Raw genomic sequence first — 17949 nt, forward strand, 5'->3', positions numbered from 1 at the left:
GGTGGCTGCATTAGTTTTCTTTTTTCAGACTTTTTCACCTGGTGATCCTGCCAGTAACACTTCCTGTCCTAGGTTGACAATGCTCACTCATTGTACTTAATTTATAGTGGAGCAGTGTTGTCACCCTAAGGAAAGCCTCCTCCTCCCTCCCCTTTTCTCCATCGGTCCTCCTCCCTCCCTCCTCCTCAGAACCAGTGACATTACTACAGTAATCGGTGCTAAAAATATGCACTGTCACTGTACTAATGACACTGGCAGGGAAGGGTGAGCAACGGGTTAAATGTGTCCCTAGGGGGTGCTTTCTAGCTGTGTGGTGGATGGGCTTGCTGCATGAACAGAGACCTGTGTTCCTAAATAAGAGGATCCCTGTGTTCATCACTGACAGAACAGCGGGCTGCCGTGTTTACAACAGCAGACAACCATTCTGTCTCCACGGGGAGCGATCGCGGGTGGAATTGGCTCCCCCTGTGGCTAATGGGCACGCGTGCTTCCGCTAGCGGTCCTGTGAAGCGACGTACAGGTACGTCGTTTCTCGGGGACAGGGCCGACCTGAACCCAGTATATATATGTATATTTATGTATGTGTATATACACCCAATTTAATAATTATATACACACACATATATATATTATTAAATTGTGTGTGTGTGTGTGTGTATGTGTGTGTGTGTGTATATATGTGTATGTATATATATATATATATGATATATATATATGTGTGTATGATATATATATATATATATATATATATATATATATATAGTATGTGTGTATGATATATAGATACTATTAAATTTGTGTGTGTGTGTGTGTATATATATATATATATTAGTGCTGTCAAAATTAGCGCGTTAATAACGCATTAACTCAGATTCATTTTAACGGCGATAATTTTTTTAACGCGCGATTAATGCAGCGCGCATCACCTGTTTGCTGTTTGACCCGTGGCCTACGACGTCCAGACGAAGCTACGCAAGTTAGCCTGGCGGCACACCCCCTCATCGCTCCAAGCAAGCATCGGACGCCAGGAACCACGAGGAAGAGCGGAGACTGATGACAGCACGAGAGCGGACAGCGGAAGCAGACGCACTGACCTACAGATCGGCAGAAAGGTACATAATAAAGCATTCACCACACAGGGGTGAAGAAATGGCTTTTAGCCATCGGAGCACTGTTTCCACTTATATGCGGTACTGAACCGACGTTTATATAATAACGGCAATACAGCCATATTCTGCTGTCCCAACCAAGGAAATCTTGAGCGGTAGTTCTTACAGCCCTGCTTTCAATACTTAGATAAAACCACCCCTAAACGATTTCTTAGGAGCAACTCAATAAGAACAACTGCCCATACACAGTCACCAATTAAAATCGACGACCGATTGCCCAAAAGGAGCCCCTTCAAGAACATTTACGGCTATTAAAGCATGTTGTGATTAATATATGTATATCACTTGAAGTATATGCCGGCCGGTTATCTGTCACTTTATGTTATGTCTGTCTTGTTTCCTATTAATGCACTGATTGTATTCACTAACAACCTTATCTTGCACGGGTGTTACTAAACCCCAATATATTTAATTTATCAATAAACTGTCTATGTTACACACTAATAGCCTCAAACATTACTGCTGACTAAATTGACCCTCTTTCTTCTGTGGTCTATACAGAAAGAAACACTTCATGAAGTTCATATATATTGACCCGTGGCCTAGCCTGTAGTTGGAGAGATAAAGATGCAGCAGCAAACAGAAATGGAAAAAGAAAGGGGTCTTCTGAACGGAAAATTTATATACAAAACGAGGTCTGATGGTTCTGTCGACAAGACAAAAGTTATCTGCAGTTATTGTCGATGTGAATTAAGTTATCACCGCAGCACGTCGAGTTTAAAATATCACTTGATGGCGAAGCATACAACTGACACGGAGAGCCCCCCTCCCCCTCGTCAAAGGCAGACCACAATGGATCAAAGTTTGCAGCGGAGATCGATGGATAAGTCCACAACTAATAGACTCACCTCAACTATAGCTAAATGGGTGGCTACAGCATGTAGACCAGTTAATGTGGTCGAGGACGAGGGTCTACTTGAAATTATTCGCATCGCATCTAACGATTCTACATACGAACTACCTTCAAGAGCCACCATTACAACCAAGATTCACAACTTATATGAAGAGGAGAAAGCTAAAATTCAGGAGGCATTGAGACAGACAAACACGGTTGCGCTCACCGGAGATTATTGGACTTCCCTCAGTAACCATAGCTACCTAGGCGTCACAGCACATTATTTTGACGCGCACTGGAAACTTCAGTCTCACGCTTTGACCGTTATGAAGACAGAAGATAGACACTATGCTGACGTTTGCGCTGAGCACTTTCTTCAAGTAGCCAGACAGTGGAACATTGAACTCAAAATTAAAATAGTGACCACTGATAGTGCACGCAACATGATTGCAGCGGCCAGGCAGCTCCCGTTCGAGCATATGCCTTGCATTGCACACAGCCTCCACCGAGCCATCACAGTTTCTCTCCAAAACAGCCCGTTTGATGGCGCCTTGGCAAAATGCAGGAAGTTAGTGGGTCATTTCAAGCATAGCCCTGCTAACGCAGCCGAGCTTGAACAGCAGCAAGTCAAACATCTTCAAAAGAAAGAGTCACTCGTACAGGAGGTGTCTACTAGGTGGAACAGCACCCTAGAAATGATAAAGCGTGTTGAGAGAAATCAAGAACCATTGAGAGATGCACTGGGCCTACATGCAGGCAACATCAACATGCCAACTGCAGCTGAATTTGATAAACTGAAGAGGTTGGAGACTGTGCTGGAACACTGCAGGTAATTTATTGATACTCTTATTATTATTATATTTGTGTGTGTGTGTGTGTGTGTGTGCGCGTGCGTGTGTTAAGAGTGAGAGATTGAAAGTGAGTGAGAGATTCATTATGTCTAACTAAAGTGCTTTTCTCTATTATTCCAGGTATGTGAGTGAACTTTTAGGAGGAGAGAAATTTGTTTCTTGCTCAGTTGTGCTGCCCGCGTTGTGTCATCTATCACGTGTGATGGAGGTCTCAGAAGATGACCCAGCCTACATGATTAAGTTTAAGGAAACTTTCACAACTGACATGGACAAACGGAAGGAAAAAACCAACACCACATGGCTGAGGGTTGCATCAGCACTGGACCCTAGGTTTAAGGACCTCAAATGTCTGAGCAGGGCTGACAGAGCTGAGGTGTGGAGTTCAGTCTGTGCCTTGCTCAAGAGGGAGGGGCTTGCACAGCCAGATAAACCAGTGACACTGACAGTGACAACTGAACCACCTAAGAAGATAACATGTCTCATGTCTGTGCCAGAATCTTCATCTGATGATGATGAAGAGGACTGTATTGAGAAATGTGTGGAGCGCTACAAGGCAGAGCCCTCTATTGCCATAGAGGACTGTCCCCTGCAGTGGTGGTCCAATCATGAAGGGGCACACAGTGAGATGGCCTACCTTGCACGCATATACTTATCAACACCTGCCACATCTGTACCTTGTGAAAGATTGTTTTCACTCTCAGGACATGTTGTTCAGAAAAAGCGAGCTGCCCTGTCATCTGAAAATGTAAACAGGCTCGTCTGTTTGAGCAACTGGCTCAGTGCAAAGAAAGAGAAATAATCTGTGAGGAACCTGTGGGTTTTTTATATTCTTTTTCCCACCTGTTTGATAGACATGAACACGTTCTTTGTAAAACATGTCAATGTTCTTTATGCTCTGTTTAGGGTGATTTCAGTAATAATAAATGTACATTTAGGTTAGCATGTTTACAAGAAGTGAGCTGCCCTATCGTGCAAAAATGTAAGGTTTGTGTAAGTAAATTGAGTAAAGAAAGAGAAGTAATGGGAACCGTTTATTTCTATGTTGTTGTTTTTTCATGTGTATAATAGACATGAACAAGTTCTTTGATAAACATATGACTTTTGATACTATGGTCCCTTTGATAGATGTCCAGTCTTCATCCTATGTTAAGTATGGTTTCACTAATAATAAACATGCATTTGCATAAAGCGTCTATTTGTCCACTCCCATGTTGATTAATGTATTCAAAACTTGAAAAGTATTAATTTAAGGTACATTTAGAACTGATACAAATGTGCGATTAATCGCGAGTTAACTCATGACAATCATGCGATTAATCGCGATTAAATATTTTAATCGATTGACAGCCCTAATATATATATATAAATATGTGTGTGTGTGTATATATAATATTATTTTTTTTATTTATTTAATATATATATTAGTTTTAAATTGTATATAGATATATTTTATATATAATTTAAAAATATTATTATATATATATTTTTATTTCAGATTTACCTTTTATTATCCATTGCTGCATGGTATGTTATGGCAGCAAATCGTGAAATTAAACTGTGCTAAAAGGGAGGGGCTGACGTAAATATCACATTTGTGCTGCTGATATTGTAAATCAGTTCTGTATGTCTGAGGATCAGTGAAATGCCGGCTGCTCTCACATTACCCGCTAATTATAAGGTTCAAGATTGTTGCGGCTCCACCTGGCGTATAAGGTGCCTTAGCCCCGCCCATACACCTGTCGGGAGGCGGGTCCTCTTTTGTTTAGGGATTTAGTGAGGGGGACAAAGACGGCAGACCTAAGGACATGGATTTTAGCTTGCTGTCTTTTCATCAGTTGCGTTATACAATGAAAATCTGATCTACATATTCCCATCTATTTTCTTTGTTTTGTGTTCAGTTTAAAAAAAAAAAAAAAAAAAGATTTTTTTTTTTTTTTTTAATTATTTTTTACTAAGGTAACATATTAAATACTTCATCAGAATATTTAATATTTGCCTGCCCTGTACAGGATCCAATTACATACACAATGACTCAGAGGAGGTTTAATCTTAAATTTTTCACCACGAAACATGTCGGGAATTCTTATGAATTTCTAGCTGATTTTCTTTCTACACCTGGCGGAGTTCACAGAGGAACATTTCCTCCCCTCCGGGCTGTATAGGACTCATTAGGGGTTTTATTGCTCTTAATTTTATATGTGTTTTTCTCTTTGTGTAAAATGTTGATTTTGTGTAATAAAATTGTGATAAATTTTTACAGATGTTTTTTGGTTTGTTTACCTGTCTGGGGACTGTACCATGAAAATCCCCCCCCCTTTTGTTGCCCCCTAGTTCTCTTGTTTTTTTCTTGTTTAAGATTTGGGATGTAGGTTCCTTCAATTTAAACGAACGCATTAACCATTGCCTGAAGCTATTCATTTTCTTTAATTATTATTATTGATTTATTTTTAAAATGTATTATTAATTTTTTTTTTTTTTTTATAATAATATTATAAAATCAAGCATGCTTTGCTAACTGTGTACCCCATATTTTTGATCTCCTTTACACTAGTGGAGTGGGGGGGTGGATAAAAAAAAAAAAAAACACAGTTGAGCAGCATTTTTACCACCCCCCTCAACTTCTCCCCCTTAAACTGGAAAGACAGCAGCCTCGGTTGCACACATGTCACGGCCGTGGTGCTTTGTTTCATGGTCGTCACAGGAACCGCCCTGGGGCTGCGCTGCAACCACCCTGCAGTCGTGCGCAATGCATGTGGTTGCGGCGCAGTAGTGCGGCATGTAGGGAGTTAAAACAGGTGGTGAGGAGGCGATAGAACCCCTCCTTACAGTCGATCAAATGCTCTCTGAAGAGTGTTTTCTGAACGTAGATTTCTCTTCAGAAAGAGAAGCTAATGTAAATGAACCCTTAAAGTGTGGGTTCAGCTAAACCCCCCCCCTTTTTTTGGGATAGAGTGGGGGAAGGTTAAGTTAAGAGAGATTATCTATCTATCTATCTATCTATCTATCTATCTATCTATCTATCTATCTATCTATCTATCTATCTATCTATCTATCTATCTATCTATCTATCTATCTATCTATCTATCTATCTATCTATCTATCTATCTATCTATCATCTCTAGATATAGAGATATAATCTCTATATCTCTCTCTATATTAAACAAGCAAAAAATTGGGGGAGCAAGCCCTGAACATGTATATCTAAAGCCGGTGCAGCTATGGACCAAGCGACATGTATATTAAAAAAGAATAGCGCACACATGCAAAAGAAATGACTATCAAATATGAAGACAATCCATAAATAAATAAATATATATATATATATATATATATATATATTATACACTACAGACCAAAAGTTTGGACACCCCTTCTCATTCAAAGAGTTTTCTTTATTTTCATGACTATGATAATTGTAGAGTCACTTCAAGAGGAGTCACCTGAAATGGTTTTCCAACAGTCTTGAAGGAGTTCCCAGAGATGCTCAGCACTTGTTGGCCCTTTTGCCTTCACTCTGCGGTCCAGCTCACCCAGAACCATCTGGATTGGGTTGAGGTCCGGTGACTGTGGAGGTCATCTGGCACAGCCCCCCATCACTCTACTTCTTGGTCAAATAGCCCTTACACAGCCTGGAGGTGTTTGGGGTCATTGTCCTGTTGAAAAATAAATGATGGTCCAACTAAATGCAAACCGGATGGAATAGCATGCCGCTGCAAGATGCTGTGGTAGCCATGCTGGTTCAGTATGCCTTCAATTTTGAATAAATCCCCCACAGTGTCACCAGCAAAGCCCCCCCACACCATCACACCTCCTCCTCCATGCTTCACAGTGGGAACCAGGCATGTAGAGTCCATCCGTTCACCTTTTCTGCATCGCACAAAGACATGGTGGTTGGAACCAAAGATCTCAAATTTGGACTCTCCAGACCAAAGCACAGATTTCCACCGGTCTAATGTCCATTCCTTCTGTTCTTTAGCCCAAACAAGTGTCTTCTGCTTGTTGCCTTTCTTTAGCAGTGGTTTCCTAGCAGATATTCTACCATGAAGGCCGCATTCACACAGTCTCCTCTTAACAGTTGTTCTAGAGATGTGTCTGCTGCTAGAACTCCGTGTGCCATTGACCTGGTCTCTAATCTGAGCGATTTCTGAGGCTGGTGACTCGGATGAACTTCTCCTCCGCAGCAGAGGTGACTCTTGGTCTTCCTTTCCTGGGGCGCTCCGCATGTCAGCCAGTTTCTTTGTAGCGCTTGATGGTTTTTGTGACTGCACTTGGGGACAATTTCAAAGTTTTCCCAATTTTTCGGACTGACTGACCTTCATTTCTTAAAGTAATGATGGCCACTCGTTTTCCTGTACTTAGCTGCTTTTTTTCTTGCCATAATACAAATTCTAACAGTCTATTCAGTAGGACTATCAGCTGTGTATCCACCTGACTTCTGATGGTCCCAACCCCAATTATAAGGCAAGAAATCGTACTTATTAAACCTGACAGGGCACACCTGTGAAGTGAAGACCATTTCAGGTGAGTCCTCTTGAAGTGTGACTCTACAATTTTCATAGTCAGGAAAATAAAGAAAATTCTTTGAATGAGAAGGTGTGTCCAAACTTTTGGTCTGTACTGTATGTGTGTGTGTGTATATGTGTGTGTGTATATGTATATATATATATATATATATATATATATATATATATATATCTATATCTATATCTATATCTATATCTATCTATCTCTCTCTTCTTTTTTTTTTTTTTTTTTTAGTGCTTGTGTCCAGTTTGGGAGATTTCGCTTTACTCCCTGCCAAGGTGATGGAACAGGAAGTTACAGGAAATTAAATAAATATTTGTAATTGATTTGAAAAAAAAAAATCGGTTCATAAATTTGAAAACTTAAAAAAAAAAAAAGAGAAAATACAATAAAAAAAAAATAAAAACAGTAACTTTGATAAGCTGTCATTAACATTTTAGAGGTAGTTTGCCCCCCCCCTCTTCCCTATCATGAACTGTTGGTGTTGACCACTCCAAAGCGGTAGACTTGTGGACTCAACCTGGTTGACCTCTGAACTCTGCAGGCCTGGAGGTCAATCTGATTAAACTCAGGACACAGACAGCATAATGGTTCGTTCAGAATGACCCCTATATTTCACTGGGAGTGACTAACGCCAACACATGTATGATTGCTAAACCTTGAATTAACGGAACTTTTTCTTTTCTATTAGGTGTTTGACTTCTGTCTGACGGAGGAGGAGATGCAGCAAATTGGAAGTCTGAACAAAGGATGGCGATACATCATCCCATTAATAACGGTAAATTGCCAAATTCTCAGAGTGCCGAGCAAAGCTTAAAACATGTTTTACAAAAGAAATAAAATTTAAATGAAAGCTGAGCATGAAGTAGCCGGCCTGTTTGTACATGACAGGTGCACTTTAATGGGGGTTTCCAGTGAAACGATAGATGTGTCTAATTCTCTTCTTCTTTTGTTGATTAAAGCCCGGAATCCTTTTCTGTTTGTTGGGGAGACTTCACCTTGTTTCCTGTTGCAGTGACTACACAGGAAGCGAGGAGAATCCCCCCCCCCCCCCTTCTGCAGGGACACATAGGGCTACAATAGCAGAGCAGAGACTTTTCTGCTTTCATTCCTGATTGCTTTCTACAAACAAATCCCTCTATCTGTTCTCTCACACACCAGCAATAAAACGGAAAATTGTTATCAAATACTTACCGTAATTTTCCTTTCCTGATGGACTCCATGGCAGCTTACGTGTGGGTTAGTCCCGCCTCCTCCTACCTCATAGGACCCTACTCCCATAAATTTTTACTCCGTGCCAGAGGCCGTGTTCCATAAATAGCCTACTCCAGCAGATGGGAGGGGACTCCAGCTGCCATGGAGTCCATCAGGAAAGGAAAATTACGGTAAGTATTTGATAACAATTTTCAGTTTTCCTGACAGACTCCATGGCAGCTTACGTGTGGGAAATAACTAGCCAAACACACAAGGGTGGGAAACTGCTGGCCAAAAGAAATTTAATTTGCACCATCAACAGACAGTACTTGCAAACCAAAGTTAACAGAAGACAATGAAGCTGGCTCAATACAATAATGAGTCATGAAAGTGTTAATGGAAGACCATGATGCCGCCTTGCATATTACTTCAGGGGCCACATGACAAGAAGCCGCCCAGGATGTGGACACCCCTCTTGTCGAATGCGCGGTCACCGCTTCTGGAGGAGCCAAGCCCTTAGCCTTATATGCCCATTGGATGGTCTGAACAATCCATGCCGCTATGGATCTTGAAGAGGCCCGCAAGCCCTTGTTCTTTCCATGGAGGAGAACAAATAGATAATCTGAACGCCTGAAGGAAGCTGTTGCATCCAGGTACAGTCTCAGAATTGCACCCACATCTAATGGATGTGTATTCGGATCATCTGACGATTTGAATGTTGGAAGGACAATCTCCTGGTTCTCGTGGAAAACAGAGACCACCTTGGGGTGTGATCCCAACATGGGGATAAGAACCACACGATCTGGGAAGAAGGTCAGGAATGGTTCTTTGCAACCCAGAGAACTAATCTCGGAGACTCTTTTAGCCGAGGTGACGGCAACCAAGAAGGCCAATATCAGAGACAGATCTTTAATGGAGAGTTGCTCTGTGTGACTTCTTATGACGTCAGAAAGGAAGTTCAAGACGAGTGGAAGATCCCATTTAAGGAACCTTGGCTTCCTCTGTGGCCTGAGTCTGGAAGCTCCCCGAAAGAATTGACGAACAAGGGGATGAGACGCCCAAGAAGTTCCTGTGAAGGCCGAAATAGCAGAAACTTGCACACGTAGTGAGCTAACGGATAATGGTAGGTCCAGTCCCGACTGCAGGAAACCAAGAATATGCTGGATATTCAGGTCATTGCATGACCCCCCTTTCTTGGTAACAAAATCCATGAACTTGGACCAGATCCTTCCGTAGACCTTGTTAGTGCCCGCTCTTCTGGCACTTAGAGTAGAAATTGCCCCACTCGGGCAACCTAACGCCTCCAGCCTTTCCCTCTCAAAAACCATGCCTTCAGGTGCAGATGAGCCGCGCATGGGTGCAGAGTTGCTCCCTGGGACAGAAGGTCCGGCCTGATGGGTAGAGGAACTGGATCCCGAAAACTGAGGAGCATCAGCAGTGGAAACCATGGCCTGTTCGGCCAGTATGGGGCTATTGTTAGCACTTCCACATCTTCCATCCTGAGTCTCGCCAGGAATCGGAGAATGACAGGAACTGGGGGAAAGGCATATGCCCTGTGGAATCTCCAATGGTCTGTCTGTCAGAGCATCCGTCCCAAAGGCTTGGGGACAACTGAACCTCACATAATACTTCGGAAGCTTGTGATTGCATGGAGATGCAAATAGATCCACTTCTGGGTGAAATTCCAGAGAAGTGAGCCACTGGAAGACATCGTTGTGAAGGCTCCATTCGTTGTTGTCCAAGCGGACTCTTGAGAGGAAGTCCGCTTGAACATTCTGTACCCCTGGAAGAAACACTGCAGTGAGGTTGACCAGGTGTTTCTGGGCCCAATATAAAATTGGATCTACCTCCTTGTCGCTTCACATAGGAGACCGCGGTCGTATTGTCCATCCTCAGGATCACAGAAGTCCCTTCTATTAGGTGACGGAATGCTTTCAGAGCGCAGAACGCGGCTCGCAATTCTAGAGTATTTGACACTACCCTGTGAGCTTGGAAATCCCAGCTGCCCTGGGCTATCTCTGTCTGACAGAGGGCACCCCATCCGGTGTTGCTGGCATCCGTGGTAACTGTGATCCAAGAGATGGGCATGATGGAATGGCAATTGAGGAGATTTTTGCTCTGCAGCCACCATGGAAGGCTCTCCCGCATTGATGATGTTATGCGAATGAGGTGATTTTGATCTCCTGGACGCCGCTGATGGAGAAACCCCACTTGGAAAGGCCGCATATTCCACTGTGCCCACTTCACCATTGGAGTCGTGGCTACCATGGTCCCAACCAATCTTAGACACTGAGATGCTCGAAGGTGAGTGGCCGTCCATAGCTAGGCGTACCCTGTCCCTGACTACCGGGATCTTCTCGAGGGGCAAAGAAATTGTGCCTCGACTTGTGTCGAACTGAGCTCCCAGAAATATTAACGACTGGGTAGGCTCCAGATGGCTCTTATCCATGTTCAGTAACCAGCCGAACTCGCGAAGAGTGGCTATTACCTGAGACCTGTGTACCAGAAGTTGTTCTCGGTCTTGTGACAGCAGGAGCAGGTCGTCCAGATAATGGTGTAGACGGACGCCTTTGGTCCTGATCAAAGCCACCACTGCTAGTAAGACCTTTAAGAATACCCGCGGCGATGTAGTAAGCCCAAACGGGAGACAGACAAACTGTAGATGATTCTGATCTACTGCGAATCGTAGGAACTTCTGGTAATCTGCTGCCACTGGCACATGGAAATAGGCGTCCTTGAGGTCGATTGACACAAGCCAGTCTGCGGGTTTTATTGCTTGACGGATGGTGAATAGCGTCTCCATCTTGAATTTTTCCTTCTTGATAAGAGTTCAGGTGCGTGAGGTCTATGACCGGTCTCCAAGCACCGCTCTTTTTCTGAACCAAGAAGAGAGGGGAGTATAGACCCTGGAACTTCTCGTTGGTTGGAACTGGAACCACTGCGCCTTGAGCCACCAACAGATCTACGTAAGACAGAAGGCCTTGTCTTTTCTCTTCTGACTGTGGCAATGAGGTTGGAATGAACCTCAGTCTGGGCGGACTGCAGAATTTCCAGGAATGGCCTGTTGATACTGTCTTGACGACCCAGAAGTCGTTTATCGAGGTTGCCCAGACGTGTTGGAAGCATAGTAGCCGAGCCCCGACTTGCTCCGCCTGGGCAGGCACAACGTCAAAAAGACTTTGTGGCCTCCCGACCACCAGAAGACCCTCCTCTGGGTGCTTTCTGTCCTGAAGGCTGCGGTCTTCTCCAGTTCTTTCGGAATTGACGGCCAGGCTTATATAGGCGAGCATCCCTTGATCGATCAGCCCCTTGCCTGGGCTGAGACCTCTTCTGGTCCAGCAAGCGCCTATCCTGGGGAAGGAACCGCGACTTACCACCTGTGGCATGGGAAACGGCGCTTTCTAACTTTTTGCTGAATAGGAAGGACCCCTCAAATGGAATTCGGCACCAGGCCTGTTTTGACGCAGGATCGGCCAACCAAGGACGTAACCAAAGAGCCCGTTTTGCAGTAACCGATGAAAGCATTACCCGTGCCGCAAGGCGGACCATGTCTAGGGAGGCCTCCCCCAAAAAAACAGCCGCCAGCCTCAGCTCATGTATTGGCGAATTTCTTGCGACTTCTTCCGACACGCTTCTGAGTGTTGTGTCCACACTGTCTGTCCACACCTCCATTGCTTTAGACAGGGTTGCGAGAGCCAATGCTGGCTTGCATGCCATTCCTGCTGACACATAGATGCGCTTGAGGTCTGAATCAATGCGTCTCTCAAGGCCATCCTTAAAGGTCACTGTGTCTTCAAGCGGAAGGGTGACATGACGCACCAGACGCATCAGTGCTGCATCCACCAGAGGTGCAGATTCCAGGTGTTTAACCTCTTCCGTTTTAAACGGGTACATTTTGTTCACTTTGGAGAGTAGAGTTTTTTCTCTCTGTGCAGCCCCATTCGTCTGTAAGAATTTCGCCGACCTCCCCTAACAGGGGAAAGAAAGGGCGTTCCTTCTAGAGGTGCTTAAAATACCTCTTCTGTTTTAGAGGGTGACTCTACCGGCTCATCCCACTTCAGGGCTTCCTTCACAGCTTTGACCAAGGAGGGAACCATGGCAAAGTCAAAACCCGCACCAGGGTCGTCTGCTTCAAGCTCACCCTCAGAGTAGTCAGATGAGGAGTGACTGTGCTGGGAAGGCTCAGGGATATGAATATTTTAACCAGCCGGAGTACTCGCCATCCTGGGGGAGGAAGTTCCAGCACGAGCAGGATCCGAGGTTTTTAAGGACTCCATAACTATTCGCCTGACCAGCGACTCCATCTGCTGGTTGCTGTCTTCCCTTTTGTTTGCAGCATGTGCAAAACAGGGCTCACAGAGCGACTTTCCATCAGGATCTTTTGTCAGAGTGGTGGTGTCCTGAAGTAGCTCCAGACTCTTCACCATGTCGCCTAGAGGACGACCGATGATGATTGATGATGAATGCCGCGTTTGCGACCTGGGAGGATCTTTATCTTCACGGGCTGAGTGACGTCTTTCAGACCTAGAAGGGCTTTAGGAAAGAAAATAAAGACTCAACAGAACAGCAGAAAAAACCCCCCCCAAACATTACAGGGAGAGGAATAAAACCAATCTTACCTGTAATGTAAGGGCTGTCCACCAGGGGGCGGTGAGACATCCATATCACTTTAGGAAACTGCAAGAGATTATGAATGAGTGACATGCAGAAAGCAGGCAGGAAGCCTATTCAGCATAATCACAGCCATCTCTCACCTTTAAAGATTCCTGCAGAGCACGGGGAAGCCGCTGGAAACATTGCTGAACAAACCCACAGATAGCTGAAACTAACAGCTATTTGAATTTGCTACTGGAATGATGTCACCGCCCCCATCCCCCCCACCTGTGCAAACCAAGCCTCGATTCAGATCGAGCCTGGAAGGCACCGCCCCCCCACCTGTGTGAACCAAGCCTCGATTCAGATCGAGCCTGGAAGACACCAGGAAGCAGTGGAGTGGAGGGGAAGGACGTGGAATGGAACGCCATGCATCCCACAGCCAAACTAGAACCCAGGGAGAGATAAGTAACAAACAACAGGAGAATATACAAAAACAAACTGCTGCCATAGAATGTAAAGCAGGATACATCACCACTTCCACGACCAGGCCCTGGACCATACGGACACCACGGCTGCACACATGATGGGGCGTATTAATGGGCCTCCCGCTAATAGCTGGGACGATTGGCCAAATGTCGCTTTGCCTGCCATTGGCCAGGTTTGTAAGCTCTTCCGGGCAACTGACTCCACGCCCGTGTCCTACCCCGCTAATAGCTAGGGCGTGCTGGACATGAAGGGGACACCACTCGATCCAACGTGCAGACCGCCAGGCCTGAATCGGGAATCTTCATGAGGTAAGATTTGACTATAATCCTTTCAGGAGGAGGACAAAAAAGGAACACGGCCTCTGGCACGGAGTAAAAATTTATGGGAGTAGGGTCCTATGAGGTAGGAGGAGGCGGGACTAACCCACACGTAAGCTGCCATGGAGTCTGTCAGGAAATCGCTATTTCTTTCCTGTCTTTTGGGGGACATAAGAAGTATTAACCTTTTAAACTGCTCTCTGCAGGGGGATTGGACAATACCAAAAAAAATGTAATAAATACATAAAAAATAAATATAATTATATTTATAAAGTGGATAAAAAAAAAATATCACCCCAGGTAAAATAATTGCAGTTTGTTGTTTTGCAACCTGAAATGGAGACAGACACAGTTTTTGTTTTTATCCAGCTGCATTTACTCAGTGCAACTTATAACATCCAAGTGAAAGATCGAACATCAACATGTCAGAATAAAATTAAAAAGAAAAAAAAAAAATGAAAAAACAGAATTACTAAGTTGGAAAAAGGACCCCCCCCTTTGTGTCGGTATTTTGTTGAACCCCCTTTTGCTTTAATTCCAGCCTTTAGTCTGTTGGAATTTGTCTACTAATTTTGCACATGTAGACCTTGCAATATTTGATGATGACCGTTTGTGGTCTGCAGTCTTCAATCATTCCACAGATTTTCAATGGGGTTTAAGTCTGGGCTCTGACTTGGCCATGCAAGGACATTCCCTGCCTTCTCCTCCAACCACTGTGTGCTCATTGGTGGACATTCCCCACCTTCTCCTCCTCCAACCACTGTGTGCTCATTGGTGGACATTCCCCACCTTCTCCTCCTCCAACCACTGTGTGCTCATTGGTGGACATTCCCTGCCCTCTCCTCCATCCACTGTTTGCTCATTGGTGGATATTCCCCAGCCACTGTGTGCTCATTGGTGGACATTCCCTGCCTTCTCCTCCATCCACTGTGTGCTCATTGGTGGATATTCCCCAGCCACTGTGTGCTCGTTGGTGGACATTCCCCGCCTTCTCCTCCAACCATTGTGTGTTCATTGGTGGACATTCCCCACCTACTCCTCCTCCAACCACTGTGTGCTCATTGGTGGACATTCCCCGCCTTCTCCTCCAACCACTGTGTGCTCATTGGTGGACATTCCCCGCCTACTCCTCCTCCAACCACTGTGTGCTCATTGGTGGACATTCCCTGCCTTCTCCTCCATCCACTGTGTGCTCATTGGTGGATATTCCCCATCCACTGTGTGCTCATTGGTGGATATTCCCCAGCCACTGTGTGCTCATTGGTGGACATTCCCTGCCCTCTCCTCCATCCACTGTGTGCTCATTGGTGTACATTCCCCAGCCACTGTGTGCTCATTGGTGGACATTCCCCACCTTCTCCTCCTCCAACCACTGTGTACTCATTGGTGGACATCCCCCATCTTCTCCTCCTCCAACCACTGTGTGCTCATTGGTGGACATTCCCTGCCCTCTCCTCCATCCACTGTTTGCTCATTGGTGGATATTCCCCAGCCACTGTGTGCTCATTGATGGACATTCCCTGCCTTCTCCTCCATCCACTGTGTGCTCATTGGTGGATATTCCCCAGCCACTGTGTGCTCATTGGTGGACATTCCCCGCCTTCTGCTCCAACCATTGTGTGCTCATTGGTGGACATTCCCCGCCTACTCCTCCTCCAACCACTGTGTGCTCATTGGTGGACATTCCCCGCCTTCTCCTCCAACCACTGTGTGCTCATTGGTGGACATTCCCCGCCTTCTCCTCCAACCACTGTGTGCTCATTGGTGGACATTCCCCACCTTCTCCTCCAACCACTGTGTGCTCATTGGTGGACATTCCCCGCCTTCTCCTCCAACCACTGTGTGCTCATTGGTGGACATTCCCGCCTTCTCCTCCAACCACTGTGTACTCATTGGTGGACATTCCCTGCCCTCTCCTCCATCCACTGTGTGCTCATTGGTGTACATTCCCCAGCCACTGTGTGCTCATTGGTGGACATTCCCCGCCTTCTCCTTCATCCACTGTGTGCTCATTGGTGGACATTCCCTGCCTTCTCCTTCATCCACTGTGTGCTCATTGGTGGACATTCCCTGCCCTCTCCTCCAACCACTGTGTGCTCATTGGTGGACATTCCCCAACTCCTCCTCGTCCAGCCACTGTGTGCTCATTGGTGGACATTCCCCGCCCTCTCCTTCATCCACTGTGTGCTCATTGGTGGACATTCCCCGCCTTCTACTCCAACCACTGTGTGCTCATTGCTGGACATTCCCCGCCCTCTCTTTTATCCTCCATTCCCCCCCCCCCAGCATTTCTAATAAGGGCAGATGATTCATGTAGCATTTACTTCATGGAGTCCATCTGCCCTTAGCTTAGGCATGCAGGCAGCATTGACTTCCTGGAATCCATCTGACCTTAGCTCGGGCAGCAGGGCACATGGATGCGCTTAGCTGAGTAGACCCCTCCTGAATACTCCTGGGATATTTGACATTGCTGTGGCCTAGGCCAGAAACCAGGAAGTTACTGAAGAAATGTTAAAATTAAAGTAAATATAAGTTACCTTCCTATCTATTTACTAAAGTTAGCAGCATAAGGATTACAAAGAGTTCATTTTGATTGAAGAGCAGAGTCCCTTTTAGTCCCTTTTAAGGATATTGTAATTTATAATATAGATACTCTGTTATATTAGGAGTAATCACATGATGTATAATTTCTATCAAATGTTGTAAATGTATACATAGTAACTATATTGAATCATTAAATATGCTTTTTCAACATCCTCCCCTCCCCTGCCCCTCTTTAATTATCAGTGCTTTTTGAGGGGTTGGGGGAGCGGGTACCTGGGTATCGCAAGTACCCACGATCTGAGTAGAAGTTTGACACCCAGAAGTGGGGGAGGGTACCTGTCAAAAAAAGGTACTCACCCCCCCCCCCTCCCCCCTGAAAGGTGCCAAATAAGGGAGGAGGCAAAGTCCTTTTTTGTGTGGAGCTCCGCTTTAATTCTCAATAAGCCGTGTCCTTCCATGGCTGATAGAGAAAATCTGGGTTTTTGTATTTGTCATAAAATGCTTTGGACCCTCGGTTGCTTCTATCATGCTGTAGCCCTTAAAAGGTGATAAAGAAAATTCACATTTTTACTCTCACCTGAAAATCCTTTTGAGTTCATGGATGGACACGGCTAGATGATAAATAAGCAACCTAGGGTTATACTGCCACCTACAGGGGAAATAGACCTTTTTCCTGTAGGTGGCAGTATAACACTTAGTTGCCTATTCATAATGTGGTAATATTAGAACGCCATAGACGTCCCTTTTAATGTTTTGTTCTGTGTTTTGTAGGTGGACGGAAAGTCGGTTCCAAGAGATGCCTCCCACCCCATGTACCCGTTCAACGATCCCTACTAATCATAGCTGGGTGGATGCAAACCAGAGTCACCCGTGCCTTCCACACTCCCTCTGCGCTCCCAGAAGCCTTTGCTGTTTCTTGATTTCACTTTGTGCCTATTAAAGCTTTTGTCCTCCTGACGGTGCAATAAATAGAATCCTTGTAGAATGTACGACTCGTTTCTTTATTGTTCTTACAAATCAAACCCCCCCCCCCCCCCCTTTCTACCACCCCCCCCCCGGGGTTAACATGTAAAGAATACCATTAGGTGTCTATAGGTATTCCCTTATAAGTAATTAAGGGGTCTATTTATAAAGCATTTGTTGCACGAACGTCAGAAGCATTTGTGCAAGCTGAACAAAACATCACCATTCTTTGTAAGAGATTTGTGGCGTCAGCGCCATCTAGTGGCCATTGGAATCGTTTTCTAAAACGGATCAAAGAGAAAAGCATTTTGGCCACTAGGTGGGGCTGATAACGAACCTTAAAGTCAAAAATGACAGTGACAGTTCATTTGACTTGCACTAATGCTAATGACATTCGTCCAGCGATTTTATTTTTTAAATTATAAATGGAATGGACCTCTCATTCATTCATTCATTCATTCATTTTATAA

The 17949-nt window shown here is 44.8% G+C and overlaps 2 protein-coding genes across 2 annotated transcripts in view; both read left to right on the top strand.

The window, feature by feature from the left end:
- Positions 1–17505, top strand: part of AKR1A1 (aldo-keto reductase family 1 member A1) — a 53786-nt gene extending 36281 nt beyond the window's left edge. The window contains exons 8-9 of the mRNA XM_082266107.1: positions 8071–8157; positions 17288–17505. Coding sequence (XP_082122233.1) covers positions 8071–8157; positions 17288–17353 — 153 coding nt within the window. The 3' untranslated portion in view covers positions 17354–17505. The remainder of the gene's footprint in view (positions 1–8070; positions 8158–17287) is intronic.
- On the top strand, positions 1737–3654 carry LOC309561680 (E3 SUMO-protein ligase ZBED1-like; the record flags this gene model as incomplete). Its single annotated transcript, XM_082265668.1, has 2 exons — positions 1737–2833; positions 2976–3654. 2 exons carry the CDS (start codon positions 1737–1739, stop codon positions 3652–3654), a joined length of 1776 nt encoding a protein of 591 aa, XP_082121794.1.
- Positions 17506–17949: the final 444 nt, after the last annotated feature.

The sequence above is a fragment of the Pelophylax lessonae genome, assembly GCF_965119305.1.
Source record: "Pelophylax lessonae genome assembly, chromosome: 8".
NCBI lineage: Eukaryota > Metazoa > Chordata > Amphibia > Anura > Ranidae > Pelophylax > Pelophylax lessonae.